This window comes from Natator depressus, chromosome 5, assembly GCF_965152275.1.
Source record: "Natator depressus isolate rNatDep1 chromosome 5, rNatDep2.hap1, whole genome shotgun sequence".
NCBI classification, from domain to species: Eukaryota; Metazoa; Chordata; order Testudines; family Cheloniidae; genus Natator; species Natator depressus.
In genome coordinates this window covers 85,467,370-85,483,510 of record NC_134238.1, presented here as the reverse complement: position 1 = coordinate 85,483,510, position 16,141 = coordinate 85,467,370, and the positions used below count along the sequence as shown (strand labels likewise).

Here is a 16,141-nt window from a genome sequence, read left to right as displayed (position 1 = left end):
GGATACTTTTTAGGTAATGCTGCCCACATCAGCTGTTTGCAGCATACTCGTTTTCTAAAACAAATAAAAATAACCTACCCCTCAACAAAACAAAACATGAGGCTATGTTGTGCTAAAAATGGGGGGGGGGAGTACAAAATTGTACACTCATATCTTCTACAGTGGGTATCGCATCAGAATAGTTAGAGGATTCGAATCATAGGTTGCAGTGAGCATTGTGGCACACAGATTTTTGTATTCAAATCTGAAAATACAGCCCATCCAGTACTCGGTCTCACATTGTTGCTGCTGGGTGCTTCGTGTCTAACACAACGGCCATTGATTCCTCCATATCTCCCCTGGAATTTAAGGGGATTTGGGGTGGCTGTTTCTTTCCCCTCATGCAGGATTTTAGGGGCTTTCAGTAAAGCCCACTGTCTCAATCTGCAAAATAATCTTCTGAAGGGAAGGCTGGAAATGCAGCCCCTCCCACCCCCAGCAAAAAATACATGGTTGATTGTTTAATAGAATTGTGCTTGAAATAGATACATATAAACAATCCATTGCATTTCTAATTGCTTGTTTGTCCAAAATACTGCAAGAACGTGGATTATTTCCCACTCCATTACACACTGGACTGTCCATCATTTTACTCTTTCTGATCATTGTGCAAAGTATTGGGGCTGGTGTAAACCCTTGGCCTTGTATCTGATTAGATGGTATAGGAGACTCACATATAGAAATGGAGCTTTTTCATCTTTAGGCCATGGGTTCATACACTGCCTAGACCAGTAGAGACTGTGGGTCAGAACTCTATCCTTGCTTACCCCCAATTCAATATTATTTAAAGCAATGCAGTTGCACAAGAATAGCTAAGGGCAGAATTTAATCACAGGTCAAAGAGAATGGACCTAGCAACTTATATGAAATGAGGTCATGATTTCACTTCAGTTTCCCCAAACTATCACCACAACTAGCACCAGTTGGTTCCTTTCTTTGGCAATTGCAGCAGTGAGATAAAAACACTAAAAGGGCTGAGAAGTCACAGAAGCCTAGATCCTGAAAGTTATTCAGGCACCTAACTCTCTCTCCTTTAGTGTCTAAATACCTTTGAGGATCTGGGCATAGTCCCTCCAGAACAGGACTGCGGCAAACAAGCTGAGTTAATTAGCAGATCTTGCACCATAAATACTCCTGTCATATTCTATTGCTGGTTCCTTGTTCTGTCAGTTTGCCTTTATACAGTTTAATCCTTTTATTTAATACTGATTGCTGCAGGTTTTTTTCTGCCTAATAATGCTCAATCTCATTAAATGATCAGAAGCTTCAGGGATTCATTTGTGTTTTGTGCTGCAAAATTAGGGCCTGATTAATAAAATTCTGATCACTTCTATTATGTGGCATTTTTGCATGCTCTGCAACTACACCCTGGAGAGTCATGTTTTCGCAACATGAAGTTTTGTGAATTAAATTGTTCTTCTGTTGCAAACAAGAGGACACATTTTCCTGACAATACAATGTGGCACTGCATAGCTCCGTAGGGTTACAGCTTCAATATGAATGTGTGACCTTCCCAAGTTTTCTCAAGCTAATGCATTTTATTTCCAAAGTCACTTGTTGAGCCGTAATAATTATTTTGTTCATCCAGTGCCACATCCATAAGTAAATATTTGCATCAGTGTTAATTTTTGGGCTGTATGACATATTTCTCATTCAATGTGTGTAGCATGCTTTCACTGCATTTAGTATGTTACACAGGCTTGGGCAATGCACCAACAGAAGTGTTTGTTTGAAGATGAAAGAAAAACAATTATTATTTTACAATGATTTTACAATATAGAATGTATAAATAATTGCAGCCCTAGCCCACACAAAGCATTACAAATTTCCTCAGGTTTCATGCCACTGTTTACTCTCTGTACAACTTAAAGAGGAATGTGTTTACCATGGGAAATGGGTCAGTGCACCGTAGGCATGCTATACTGGGTTGACAATGCACAGCACTTTTATAAATAACCACACTTCACCAGTATGTTATATGCACTTCTACTTTTTTTACTGCTTTAAGAAAAAGAGAGAGAGAGAATCAGTATACTGTCCTAAGTTTTAAACTCTTTTATACAAATGTTTAAAAATATTTTCCTCACTTTATTTTAAAAATTGTTTTATTAACAGAGTGAGGCAAAAGAGTACACATTGGGATAAGAGGGTCAAGTAAGGGACAGCACAATGGTGTACAATGTATCAGTGCACTTTGGTGCCACCATTTTGTTGTACCCCTAAGAAGGCAGCAAATAGTGGATAATACTGTTTCATTGACTCTGAACCTGTATATACCAGACTCCATCTATGAATATATGATCAATCTTTCTATGGCTGAAAATGGGCATTTATTCCTTCTGAGAGATGCAATTATTGTATGCTACAAATGTGTAGACGTGCATTCAACAACCCCCACCTGTTTTTTTTTCTTCACAGAGTAAAATGCCATAAAAGTTCTTAAACATAGTGTCAGGTTTCAGAGTAGCAGCCGTGTTAGTCTGTATCCACAAAAAGAAAAGGAGTACTTGTGGCACCTTAGAGACTAATCAAGTTCCGATGAAGTGAGCTGTAGCTCACAAAAGCTTATGCTCAAATAAATTTGTTAGTCTCTAAGGTGCCACAAGTACGCCTTTTCTTTAAACATAGTGTGTAATTCACACAGGGATTTTTTCATATTTAATTATTTTGCAAAATGGGTCTTTACTGAGCTATGGCCTTCCTGTTGCCTTTTTTTTTAAACACCCATCAATGAATCATGAAAGAATACAATCATTCTCTTGACATAAAGTGAAAGAAGAAACTTTTCTTTCCATTTTGACACTCAAAAAACAAAGTTAACACAAACAAATGGAGGAAGAAACAACAGGTCACTGGAATGTTAAATTTGTATATTTCCAACTTGTCCTGGTGTGGATACACTTTGGGTTCCTATTATGATCTGATAAGTATGTGGGAAGTGCCCATATAGCATAGTCTCTCTTTTAGAATTCAATCACATATTTCTTTGTGGCGGCAGCATCCAACACATTATGATCCCCAATATCACAAAAAAGTTTAGTCCTGTTCCATATGGTCACTGCTGCACCCTTGACTGGTAAAGGTATAGGTAGCTTAAATGAGGTTCTTACATCAAGTGTTTATTTGGAATAGCAATTGCACATAACGAACAGAGGAGAGCGGGACATTCATACCAGTGCTATGGAGGAGGGAAAATATTGGCAGAATAATTAGTGATAGAATGATTTGATCCAAAGCCCAGTGAAGGCAATGGAAAGATGCCCATTGAATTCAATACACTTTGGCTCAGGTCTTTAAAGAGGGACAATGTGCTTCCCTCTTTAGAGAACAGGGGCAGGGGAAAAAGAGGGAGAGTTTAAACCAGACTCGATGCAATTGCAATAAAACAATGTTTTATGATTATGACCCAGGAAATGTAGGAAAACCTCAGCACTGAATAAAGAAGAGGGACAGAAGGAGACAGCCTAAAGGATGTGCGATTGAAAAGGCTCCCAGTGTCAACAAGAAGGGGAGAAATGTACTCCTAGACATGAACAGGAGCTGTAAAGAAGACAGTAGAAAAGGGACTGTGAGACTCCAGATATAAAAGTCAATAAGTGAGGAAGGAAAACAAACCTAAAGGAACATATTTTCAAAGAGACCCAAATGCAACCTTTAAATTTACACCCATAATTTCTGTAAAGCACTTTTACACATGCACATTTTTGGCCAACCGCCTCAGACTTTTGTGCTCAGGTAACATATTTGGACATCTAGGATGGGATTTTCAAAAGTGTTCAGAGTTGACATAACTCTACTCCCATTGACTCAGTGGGTACTACTATTGGCTTCAATGAAAGCAGAGTTAGGCCAGAACTGAGTAATTTCTAAAATCCCATCACTATCTTTTCAGACAGAAATGATATCTGCATTCTTAAACCCTGGTTTTAGACACACACCACTTAGTAACTCCAGAAAAGCTCATGTCCCAGAATGGCTCAGACTTAGAGGCCAGACTTTTGAAATTTTGGTCTAATGATTCTATATGTTTGGTTTAAAAGGGAAGTTATTATATTTTACTATAATATTTCACTGAGGTTTTATTCGGTATTATTATGGAGTGCAGTGCAAGAGAATCAGAGCATCAGGAAGTGTGCTATTTTTAAAATGTCTTTTCTTGCCAGGATCAAAAAGAGAAACTGATTTCCTTTGTTTTATACAAATTAACCTCGGGGATTGGTATATATGATATATAACCTCATATATCTGCTGCTTTCAGAGAGCATACCTTTTGCAGTGAAGGGAGACAATTACATTTAGGCTGCATTGATAAATTTCCAATTTCCAAAATGTACCAGCCCAGGTACTCTACTTGTCCACCTTCTGCTGTTATTATTAATGATACTCAATGATACTCAATACTCAATGATATTTTACTCATCTTTACAAATAAGCAGCTTGCCTTGTACAGTGGTAATTTAATACTCAGAGGGTGTTGGGTTGTGCAAATAATGTGGTAACTTGCTGCAATCCACTGCCAAACACGTGATGGAAGAGCTTGTATAATTTACTGGCACACTTTGTGCACACTTCAGCCTGCACCCTGATAGAACTGCAAACTTCAAAATTAAATTCAGTCGCTAAAGATTGCCAATGTGTCCAATTGAATAAAAGGGCCAAAGGGTTGAAATTATCCCACTCTCCACAGCCAGGTTAGAACTTGATTGGTTAATGACAGCATTGGTCATTTCACATGGAAAAATAAGTAAGGGTTTTGTTTTGTTTTGGGTATCTGGCTTGATGGCTCACGAGTAGAAGTTGACACTGGCCAACAGAGGTTGAAAAGGGATTTCAATATCAGGAAGTCACTGGGGATCACTATAAAGCAACATAGCAGAGTTTCTCAAGTAAACATTACAGTCCAACTTTGACCTTGAACAAAATGCCTGAATCACAGATTTTAAAGAGAAGGATGGGGGCAATAGCTTAAGAATTCTCCCACTTAAAAACCATATTCAGCATTCACATTAAAATTCAGTTGTAGAAGGTCACATCAGAACAGTCGGAAACTACCAACAATGAAATTGGTTACAATATCTAATTCACTGTTACATAAAATGCATTTACGGTATAATAGCTAAGGAATGCATGTAATTTAAAGAGGCCTCCTATAGCAATCACTGAGACTGAACATATGCAGTATAATAGGTCTCAAATCCATTGCATTTACTTTGAGTGCAAGAGCTTTTTTTGTCCATTGAGAGCCCCTGGCTTAGCAAGAAAGTCACGTTATTATATTAAATTAAATCATAAATGCCAATCAGAAGAAGTATTCCTTTTGATTTTCGTTGACTGTATTTTGCATGCTGAGCTCACATTTCAGGGCAGTCTCGGCACTGTCCTCATTTTGTGATCCTTTTGCCTCATTTTTTTTATATACACTTTTTTTTTTATAAATGCGTACAGCTATGGCAGCGATGCAAAGCAGGATGAATATCACAACTGCTATCACACCTAGGGAGGAGAGAGGAGGAGAGAAAACTGATCAGATATACTAGACAAATAATAAGTGAGATTCATAGCCCAGGTTCAACCAGTGTTTGCTGTAGAGCCGATGTGGTGGGACCGCAGGAGGGGAAATGGAAGTATAACAACAATCCCCCTGAAACTCCCAATGAAACTAGAACTTCAGAGCAAACTGGTGTAGCCCACAAATGAACAGGCCTGGCCATAAAATGCAAGGAGTGAGGAGCATTCAGAAGAAGTGCTGATTCAATACCTCCCCTGGACATCCTTTTATGGAGTCTAGCCAGAGATTAAAGCTTCTCACCCCACGTATGATGGTGCCAGTACCAATACCTGCCCTCACCTCTTAGAAGAAAATCCCCATTCATATACAGTTTCCCTTGGAAGCACAAGTTGGGATGGGCAGGTATTCACGGCCCTAACTTATGCCCCCTGCTCTGAATCAAGCCCTACATCTACACTGTATCATTACAGTCTATTATTAGATGTTTGTCATAATAATCAAGACATGCTTGATTGAAAAAGAGGCTGACCACATGTTCTTTGGGGCCGGGCCCCTATGTGAAAAAAAATGTGGGATTCTTTTCCTTCCTGTACTCAGGATTGTGTCACTGTGTTTGATGGGCGAGGTGTGTGCATGCCTGGCTCCTGAATGAACAGGAACATTTGTGGCTCCATGGATAGCACTGGCTTTGCCACTTCTTCAGATGTTTCTGAATTAGTCTTGCCACACAATACCACCACCACACCAACCATCACAACAATAACCCAGTAGTCCAGAGCCTGCTGAATGGAGGAAAAAGAAAGGGTGAGAGAAATATCTTTGTACACTTATAATTTGGGAAGCACTCAGATACCATGGTGATGGTCACCATATAGAGGACTCAACAGATTGGGTAGATAGGATTAAAGCTGCCACTACTGAAGATTTATAGTACAGTTCCTGTAACAGGGGCAAGAAAGAGAGAAATGCTTACAGTTCTATATCAACCACAGAGAGTAAATGAAAACAATGCATCCGTTTTAAAATAAAAGCAATGATTTGGCCATTTGTCATCATCTCATAAAAACCTATCCTCTTCAAAATGCTTCATTTTATATCAAGTTACAAGGACCTTATTGTGTGATTTTTCTCTCTATATAGAAGTCTCCCTGATGTTTTGAGGGCAGACTGAATGCATGATCTGGCCTTTATTAACATACACCAGGATGTACACTGTTTTGTTTTTCTGTAACAGCACATACATAGTCTGAGGGCTTATCTATGTACAATTTTCTAAAGCAATAGAGTTAAGGTGGTACAATCCCTTATGTGTTAATGCACTGATACCTGTATAAAGGTACTTTTATTAGTATTAGGGGTTTAACTGATATAATTAAAGCAGCACAAAAACTGTGTGCACACTAGAACTGTGTGAATTATTGATTTTTTGGCACTTACAAAAAACAGTTTCAAGTCAACCCCAAAACTAATTTATTTAAATTTCAGCAAATTGAAACATTGAAAAAAAATAATTTGTGTCGAATTAAACATTTTGATTTGAAACTAAATGTTTCATTTTGATTTTTGAGTGTATTTTTCTTCTTAAATTAAAATAAATCAAAGGTAATTTCAAAACAAAAAGTCATTTTGATTGAAAAAAATCACAATATTTTGTTTTGAAAATGTTTAAATGAAACATTTCAACCTTTTTTGAATTGTTTTAGTAGTTTTTTTTAAATCAAAATAATTTGCCAAAATCAACACAAATTTGTGAGTCAACCCAAATTTGTATTTTTTCACCAAAGAAGAGTTTTGGTTGAAAAATTTCACTCACCTGTAGAGTACGCCACTCTCAATGTGTTCAATAGCAATAACCAGAGAGGTTTACATTAAAAATAGTGGGAACTTAAGTGTCTCTTGCAGTTCAAAAACAATTATGGTTTTAATACACTTAAAAACATAACCCTCTAAAATTTATCTAGCACATAAATTAAGTATCTTTCCTACATGATAAAGTAATTATGACAGAGATAGACACATGTGAAAACCCAGTATCAGGAACCAAGTGTGAAATCTTGACCACACTGAAGTCAATGACAAAACTCCCAAGGAGGACGTCAGTAGGTCAGGATCTCACCCCAAAAGGTTAGAATGTGCTTAGGTACTAATTTTTTGTTTGTATATTTGTTTTTCATTATGGCTGAATATATAGTAAATGTACAATGGGCTTTTAAGACTTGCAGGTGCCTAAAGCTTGCTGATGTTCTCAGCCATTGCTCAGGTAATAGTCTGAGGTGAGGTGCTTACTCTACAGTTGTTTTCTATTTATGAGAATGAAAACAAGAAATAGGAGGCAAAATTGTACCAAAATTGCAACCTAAAACTAGAAAGTTAAACGTTAAAGGTCAAACATATACTCTGGCACAAACAATCAGGGTCTTTGACCTTTGAGTGACCTAAACTGTGGAAGAAATAATTGTGTGTGCAAGAGTAGCTGTGTTTCGCCTTCCTTTATCTGCCTAACCCAGTACAGATCCCACCTCTCTTCTACTGACCAATCATATTTAGAAGGAGGATGACGACCCACATCATGGTGCTTGCCAGTGCATCTTTAGAGATCCTATACTTAGGGAAGTGGTTGCAAATCAAGCACCAGCCAGCTCGCATGTGAATATCCAAGACATATCACTCACCCTTGCTTTGAATCTGTGGGCTGCTCTTGATGCTTGCACTCCATGGGACTGATTTTCCATTACCTTGCACCTCATGTTGTCATTTACATTGATACACAGTGAGTTCAAAGTGGGTGTGGTACCATTCTGATTTGGTAGCAATTAACATTCACTTCATACAAATATAAACAAGATGCAAGGTAGTAGAGAATGAGGCCCAAGACTAGGAAACATCAACATCCAGTGGATTGTACAATAATCACTAGAGGACCCACTTTAGGCTGTATAACTGATATTACTGGAGATGATGGGTCAGATGAGAAGAACCCAATTTGATTTTCAGAAGCCAAAATGAATTTGCAGTGAATAAGAAAAAAAATGTATTTGTAAACTGAGAACATTTGATTTGGAAATCATTGAGTGACAGACAAACAAAAAACCCTAGAATGACATATTGAATGTTACTTATCAGAGTAGAACACCTTAAGCTGTGTTAAAATTGCAGTGTTTTTAGGTTCATGAACATCTTCCTTTCTTCCCTTTCTACAACTGTAGGCTTGAGATTTCAGACTATGGTATTTTTTCCCCACCCTAACATGTTTGGTGTGTGTAACAAACGGTTCCTGTGGAGAGCTAAGTAACTGATTTTAAAAATCAAATGGATGTTTGTTTGTGTTTAAGTTTCAGGTGAGTTAACAATTACAGATCTTTCACAGCAGGTATCCTATTTCTGCTTAGGCCAAACTCCTTGCAATCTGCAATACCAGCCTTCTAGAGAAAAGTGGTATCAGGATCAGACAAACTGTAGAAAGAATAGAAGGAGCATGTCCTGATGCAAAGTCACCGTAAGTCAACAGAATACCTTTGAGCAGATGGCTTGGAGATTCTGCATATAGGACCCAATCAGAGTGGATAGATTATAGAATGCAGACTAGATAGATTTACATATTCACAATCCACTTATTGTGCTGTGAAGAACTACACTATGATTATCTAAATATCTGCATTCTGATTGGCAGAATATTAGAATAGCATATAATTACTGAGAAAATTACAAAGACTAGGTAAACCAGACACCCAGAACCAATCAGAACGGAAGGAACGTCATAACTTGAAAAATACTCTGATTGGCTGAGACAATTCCATTTCATTATAATAATAATCACATATTTGTATTCACTAGAATGAAAAATTCAACTGTGCGCATAAGACTCCTCAAATGCCTAGATACCACGGTGATTGGCACCTTATAATTGTCCCCCCTCCCATTAGTTTGTCTAACAAATTAACCTAGGAAATGTGCTTGATTCAGAAGCACTTTTGTTTGGAGTGACACTTTGGTTTGACGGAGGGGCCTTTTGGTAGGGAGGGTTCTCAGTCCCTTTTTGTCTGAATCAACCTTTCCTTGCAGGGCTAAGCCCATAAGAAGCATTTTTTTCCTCAAATAAATGTTACTCAGTGACACTAAAATAACTGAAATCCTCATTGACAGAGAAATTGTCTGTGGGTGGAATTCATCCATGGCACAAAGGAACAACACAAGTTTCTTAAGCACGACTTTATCGTACAACAGGGTCCTGCATAAGGCTATACAAATATGTCTGCATACTTCTCACTTCCCACAAAAAGGGGGAATGAAGGTTGGTGATGGAGTGGGCCACAGATGACCCAGGTGAGGAGGTTATAAAATTCGCTTTTACATTAACCTAGTGGCCCCTTTGGCTAGACTGGTGGCCTTATAGCCTTGAATAGCAGTCATAGAGGGTCTGTGCTGCAATCTCACATTCCAGCCCTAGATTAAATGTTGGATTTCACCCCCTCAGCCCATTTGTCTTCACACCCATAGGCCATTATTTTTCAAACTTTGTGTGAGTGAAGCAAATTTTCTCCTATGAGAAGAAGACATAATAGTTTGGTACTGAATAGTCTTCCTGATTTACAAGGACATTTTGACAAATGAATGACTAAATGCCAGAATATAGGATAGTTCTAAGGCCATCTCAAATTTGTGACAAATATATGTATAACATGCTATGTACAATATAAATCTAATTAAGGTTGACTGTATCAATTTAATTTAAGGGTGAAAAACATTACATGGATGTTGCAGTTATTCCCAAAACAGGCATTATCAACCTAGGAAATTCAAAGTTAAGGATTCATTTAAAAGAAATTCAAACATGTTAAGACATGGAACCCAAATAACTTTAACTCTGCTCAGTAGTGACATTGTAGAAAATATATGGAAAAAAAGATGTTATCTATAAAAATCGGTTTGATTTAATCTGGGACTGCAAACATTATAATGCCTTAACCATAATCCTTTGGTTTATGACTGCATGTCATTATTACAAGGCAGACTCAAGGCTGATGAGGTGACTGAACTGTGCATGTCCATGCTATACAAAGTGTTTGGTAAAATATGGAGAAAACACTGTGAAAGAAAGAAATATTTTGTTTGGTTTTAGTTGAGGCGTGGTCCAAACCCCAGTCAAATCAATAAGTCTTTCTGTTAATCTTAAAAGTAGTTGGATCAGGTCCTAAAGGAATAAGCAGAGTATCTATTTTATTTTCTAGAATTTTTGGTTGAGAAGTCCTCAGATCTGATTACTATTCATTGAACCTGGTACCAATAATACTAACCTCATACTTTTCTTTTCATACCTTTACCCTATATAAAATTGTCCATTCATTTCAGGACACTACATATAATTTAAGGACATTTCTAATACAATTCTAATGTCATTTAGGACATTTCTTGGCTCTGCCAAACATTAGTAGCAAAAGTAAAAGCACCGTCAACCTTCTGTACTCAACACTGTTAACAGAAAACATTCCAGAATTTGCCCTAAAACTGCAGACTTTAGCATCACCATTTAAGCAGGCAACCTTTGATCAGCTGTTGTTTTAGTGGTTTTAAGGAAGTGATTTGTGTGGACAATATGTCATTAATCATCTGCCATATTGGGTCGAGGATGCCATCATTTCAGTTGTTCTGTATGTGACTGCAGGTTCTGTAGTTATAAATCCCTTATCCTCGGTGGGAAGATTTAGTAGTTTTATTCCACTAAATTTGGAATTTGTCTGTTCAGGCTCTTAAGGCCCTTGCAAAAGAAACATATTCAGAATTTAACCAGAGAAGACAAAGGATGGGTTCTCTTTTTTCTGAACAAGTCACTAATTGAAATTGAATCACTGAATGATATAGCAAAAAACCGTTTTCAGGACCAAAGAGAAGTTCCTTCATCTCTTTTCTTCCAAAGAAAAAAAAATACCATCAGAAAACTCCCACAGGATAGAGTCTCACAGGATAGCTATTTAAAGGAATGTCACTGGCATATATTTGTTCCAGCACCATTTGTGGAAACTGAAATTCTACTGAGAGTTTTGTGTCCCCAAACTCACATTATCAGACTTGATTGACTTCTCTGAAGTTTATCCTTCTGAAGAGAGAAAACTGTTAGTCTTTCTAGCAGCTCAGTTGAAAAGTTCTGAGAAGTCTGCAAGAGCCAGGAACAAAACCTGGATTTGCTGACTCCAAATCCATAGTACTCAATTTCAAGGTTTTCTATTACCATATAATGTACATCTTGAACAAAATAAAATGAGACTTACACAAGATAAGTGTCATTTTATTTCATTTTGGAGTGATTAAATTGTGTATGATTCTCCCACTGCAGAACCTTTAATAAAAACAGATTTTCTTAAAAAGAGCTTAAACAAGAACTAAACGTGATTTTCCTGAAAGAGCAGTTAGATAGATCAGCAGAAATAGTAAGGAGAAGTAAGAAAAACAATACTCTGATTAACATTAACTATATTTTTAACATCTTAATGTGGATTTTATTTTCCAGCTTTTCTGAAACACTGAAAATCAGTGCAAATGGTTCTCAGTCCATGAGCATATTGCATTCTGAATGACAAACCAAAATGAAACCTGCCTTGGGGTACAACAGGCATTCAAGCCATGCAAATTCCCCATTTTCTCAAGCATAAAGGCAAGGCAAAGGCTGCGCTGCTGAGATCTATTTAACAAAGAGCTTCCTCACTTTGAACATGCTCCATTGGCAAAAGTGAATCATTGTAAAAGCCAAAAAGCCATAAAAATGCTCTTTCCTTGAAAATATGCTGTATGCCCTAAGGTATCCAAGTAGGTATCCATTCATAGATACTTGCATTAAGCAGCTTAGTAAACTGTTCTTAAAATGCTGTGCATCAATAGAGTATTCAAATATTTATATAAACTGTCACTACATAAGCTAATGTTATAAGTAGACAAGAGTTTACTGATATTTTAAAACATTACTTTGACTTTTTCACTCAGCTCCTAACACTTTGTAGTAAAACTGAGCTTCTTTCGCTTTGATACTGTTTTCCTTGTGCACCCAAAAGTTCCACTGACTTTACTTTAGCATTGAAAGATTCAAAGTTAATTTAAAAAATGGTTCCTGTGAAGCCTTTATATTACCTCCAATAATTGCAGAGTCCCTTCGGATTGCATTAGCTAAGGGCTCTCCCTCATCTATTGGTCCAGAATGATCTGCAACAGAAAAAAAAGGAAAATGACAGAAAGTAGAATTCTCAAGATACTTCTATATGGTTAAGGTTCACACACAGTATGGAACTGGGAAGTTAGTATGGGTCTACATGGTTCTAAAGATCAGTGTTGTCAATCACACTATGTGAAGGTGAACAGGAAAGTGAAAATATTAAGAGGAAACGACAGAGGTTAGAAAAATGGAAGAGAAGAACAAACAGAACAGAGAACATTTTCAATCCACCCCTGTCATGTACCCCCACGTAAAAAAGACAGTAATGAATGAAGTTCTGAGAACTCTTGTGTTTTAGAGGGCAAAACAAGTGATAGCCATATGCTACCTGCAAATGAATGGGTTGTTTCACTTGATGTTGAGTCAGCTCCCGTTGAAGTACCGCAGTTAGATTCAGTGAAACGTCCCTTTACAATGACGGGTGCTGAGCTGGTATGGTGCAATGCAGCCTTCAAAGGAGCAAAGTGGTTGAACTGCACTGAAGATAGACATCCAATAAACCCCTGAGAGTTTGCCTTCATTGTGTCCTGATCTACATCATTACTTTCTGTCAATCAAAAGAAAAAGAACACAGTCATACTGCAAATGTACAAAATAAAGTGAAAGATGAATAATTGAATAATTAACCTGAATTCCTCTGACTACATTTATGCTACAGCAATATATGTAGATTTGCTGAATTCCTTTCTTGTCTGTCTTTAATGAAAAGACAGCCAGATATAGTCAACTTTTTTTAAAAATGGATGACAGTTGCTAGTCTGCTGAGGAACATGCAGTTAACTCACTATAGTAAGTTGCAAAGCAAAAAGACTCAAATGCAACTAAAATATTTAAATTAAAATGTATCTCTCTTTCATTCTGCAAAGAAATAAAGTACATTCATGAAAAATACATATTATACTAGGCTCTTACTCATAAATATGTACATTATTGGATCATATTATTTCTACAGATTCACTACGCCTTTCCATCATCAGCATATCTGTCAAACAAAAAAAAAAGCAGACCTCAGATACTGGGAACTCATACAGATGTCTTGCTTGTGAAATGTTAAAAATGAATATTGGTCCAATCCAGTGTACCTGTTAAACATGATACCTTTCCTACTTCACTAAAGGGAAAAAAAACTACTAACTATCATTTGGGTTACCTTCATAAAAAGTATGTGTCCTTTCAAAGCCCTTTGTCTACTCACCACCCAGCATTCCACTCTGGAATGTGGACAGAACTCATCTGTGCTGGCAAATTTAATTTAAAAAACAAATTCTGGGTAACACATAATATTAATTGTCCCAAAGATATGCTTACAGAAAATAAGTTTCTGAGCTCTGTCCAAGTTAAATCATGCAGTCACAGCCTCTGCATTACCAAATATTACAAAGTTGATCGAATGTATGCTCAGTCTAAGCATAGAAATTAGCTCATAACCTTTACAATGTAGGAAGTTGTTACCATTATTTCAGCAAATACCTGTACATTAGTTTGTCGCTATGTATTGATGAATGGGATGACCAACTCAGTCTTAACATGTGAAATGAAAACCGGGATAGGATGTGGCAAAGTATAAAACTTAACACCTTCATCAGACACTTTCTGCTTAATTTGAAACAACATTTTAAATAAACATTACTGGGACCTCAGCAAGACACTGCTTGCTCATTTCAAATGACAGATTCTATAAAAAATGTGATAAAATTAGCCAGCTCCATTATGGAGACTCATCTAAAGAACATGGTGGTTAAATGGCCAGTAGCTGGTCTACACTCGTGTTCCCACCATTACTAACATTGGAGCTGCACTGATGGTATGGCAAGTGGTGGGAAACAGCCAAAAGTCATGCCTAGAGCTGCTAAAATGGGTGAATTTGCCTCACCGCTATGCGCTCTTTAATAGGTTGGGGGCCGTGTCAGCACAGCACCATCAGAACTGTTGGAATATACCCGTACCAATGAAGTTGAGCAGCTCAAGAGAAGAATCATACAGAGAAGCCCTTTAAGCTGGAGAGGGGAGAAAGATTGTCTCAAGATGCGTATGAAGGAGAAACCCTTTGTCTAACTGTGAGTACGATGGAAAAACTGAGTAGGATAGAAAACCTCGCATCCTTTGCCATTATAATTAATTTGGTGTTAGGCAGCCAATGTGCTTTTCTAAATAGAAACAGATTTGGATATTTAATAATCCTTGTGTGAATTTCACTCATTTACTCCTCCAAACAAAATAACATATCTGAAGTCTAGTCTTTACTGACCATTTGTAGTAATGGCATGTTTTTGAAAATAATGTGTTGGGGGTGGGTGGGTGGGTGTGTGGCGGGGGGAGGGGGGAGGAGGGATTAGTTTTGTGGTACACTGTAACTCTGCATTTTTCACATAGGTATTTTATACCAGCATTTCAGCTCATTTGCTGAGTGTATTTTGAGATGATTCATAGAATAAAAATAAAATTATCCCACCTACACTACCTCCTTCTACAAAGAGCTTGTTTTGAATTCTGCCTCATCTATTTGTCCTCAGTGGAGTGCAGAAGGTTAGCAGACACACAAATCTTAAGAGAACACTTTAAAAAAGGAACTAGTGCAATCAAGAGACTTCTGTTTGACCTCTCTCCTTGACAATTTCCAACTATGATGATGATAATCAAGGTTTCACAGGTTTCAAATTCCTGTCAAGTGTAATTTTACGTTGAATTATTTTATTTGCTTGACTTTTTACAGTCTGTCTAGACCTTCATGACTGTCACTTAGCAAAACAGAAGCACTATTCATTTTTGACATTCAGAGCAAAAATTTTAAATGAGGCTGTAAATGGTGCATTAAAAACACACTTGTACAAAATTCTGCATTTATACATAGTTTTGTGGGCACAATGGCTGCATGGACATTTTGGCTGACACAACTATTATACCCTCATATGCAAGTGTGGTCTAAACAGTCAGCATTGATCCACTAGCATGAGTGGATATATTTCCATTGAAGTGAGTGGAGTTATATCTGTGTCTGCAGGGGGTACATCTGGCTGCATGTTTGTAACATAGATATTTTCATTTACATTGTGAAATTTTCAAAACATGAAAAAAACCAGAATATATAGAATAACTTACATAAGGTTCTGGTGAAACCATCTAAAATACAAGATTGTAGTGCTACTAAATATCGGAAAGTGGGTGGAGTATACTGGCCAATTATTGTGCTGGAACAAAAGTATTAGAAAGTTAAAAATATTTGTATTATTTATTACTGATAAGTAGTTGCTGTGAGGATGCTCAATTTAATATTCTTTCATTGCATAATCACTTTTCTGGGCCTGGGATTTCTTCACTATAGTTCTAGGAGTACTACGACAATTCCAGAACCCTCTTCCTTATCTAGTTACAAGAGTAAAACATGTTTACTT

General features: G+C 37.2%; 1 protein-coding gene across 2 annotated transcripts in view; it reads right to left on the bottom strand.

Moving 5' to 3' along the window:
• Positions 1-2,013: 2,013 nt before the first annotated feature.
• CNTNAP4 (contactin associated protein family member 4) overlaps positions 2,014-16,141 on the bottom strand; it is a 305,669-nt gene continuing 291,541 nt past the window's right edge. The window contains exons 21-23 of one of the 2 annotated variants that reach the window (XM_074953126.1): positions 13,078-13,296; positions 12,668-12,739; positions 2,014-5,532 (exon numbers count right to left, since the gene is read on the bottom strand). In XM_074953126.1, the coding sequence (XP_074809227.1) occupies positions 5,339-5,532; positions 12,668-12,739; positions 13,078-13,296 (485 nt within the window). In that variant the 3' untranslated portion in view covers positions 2,014-5,338. The remainder of the gene's footprint in view (positions 5,533-12,667; positions 12,740-13,077; positions 13,297-16,141) is intronic. The other variant, XM_074953125.1, reaches the window with a different exon arrangement.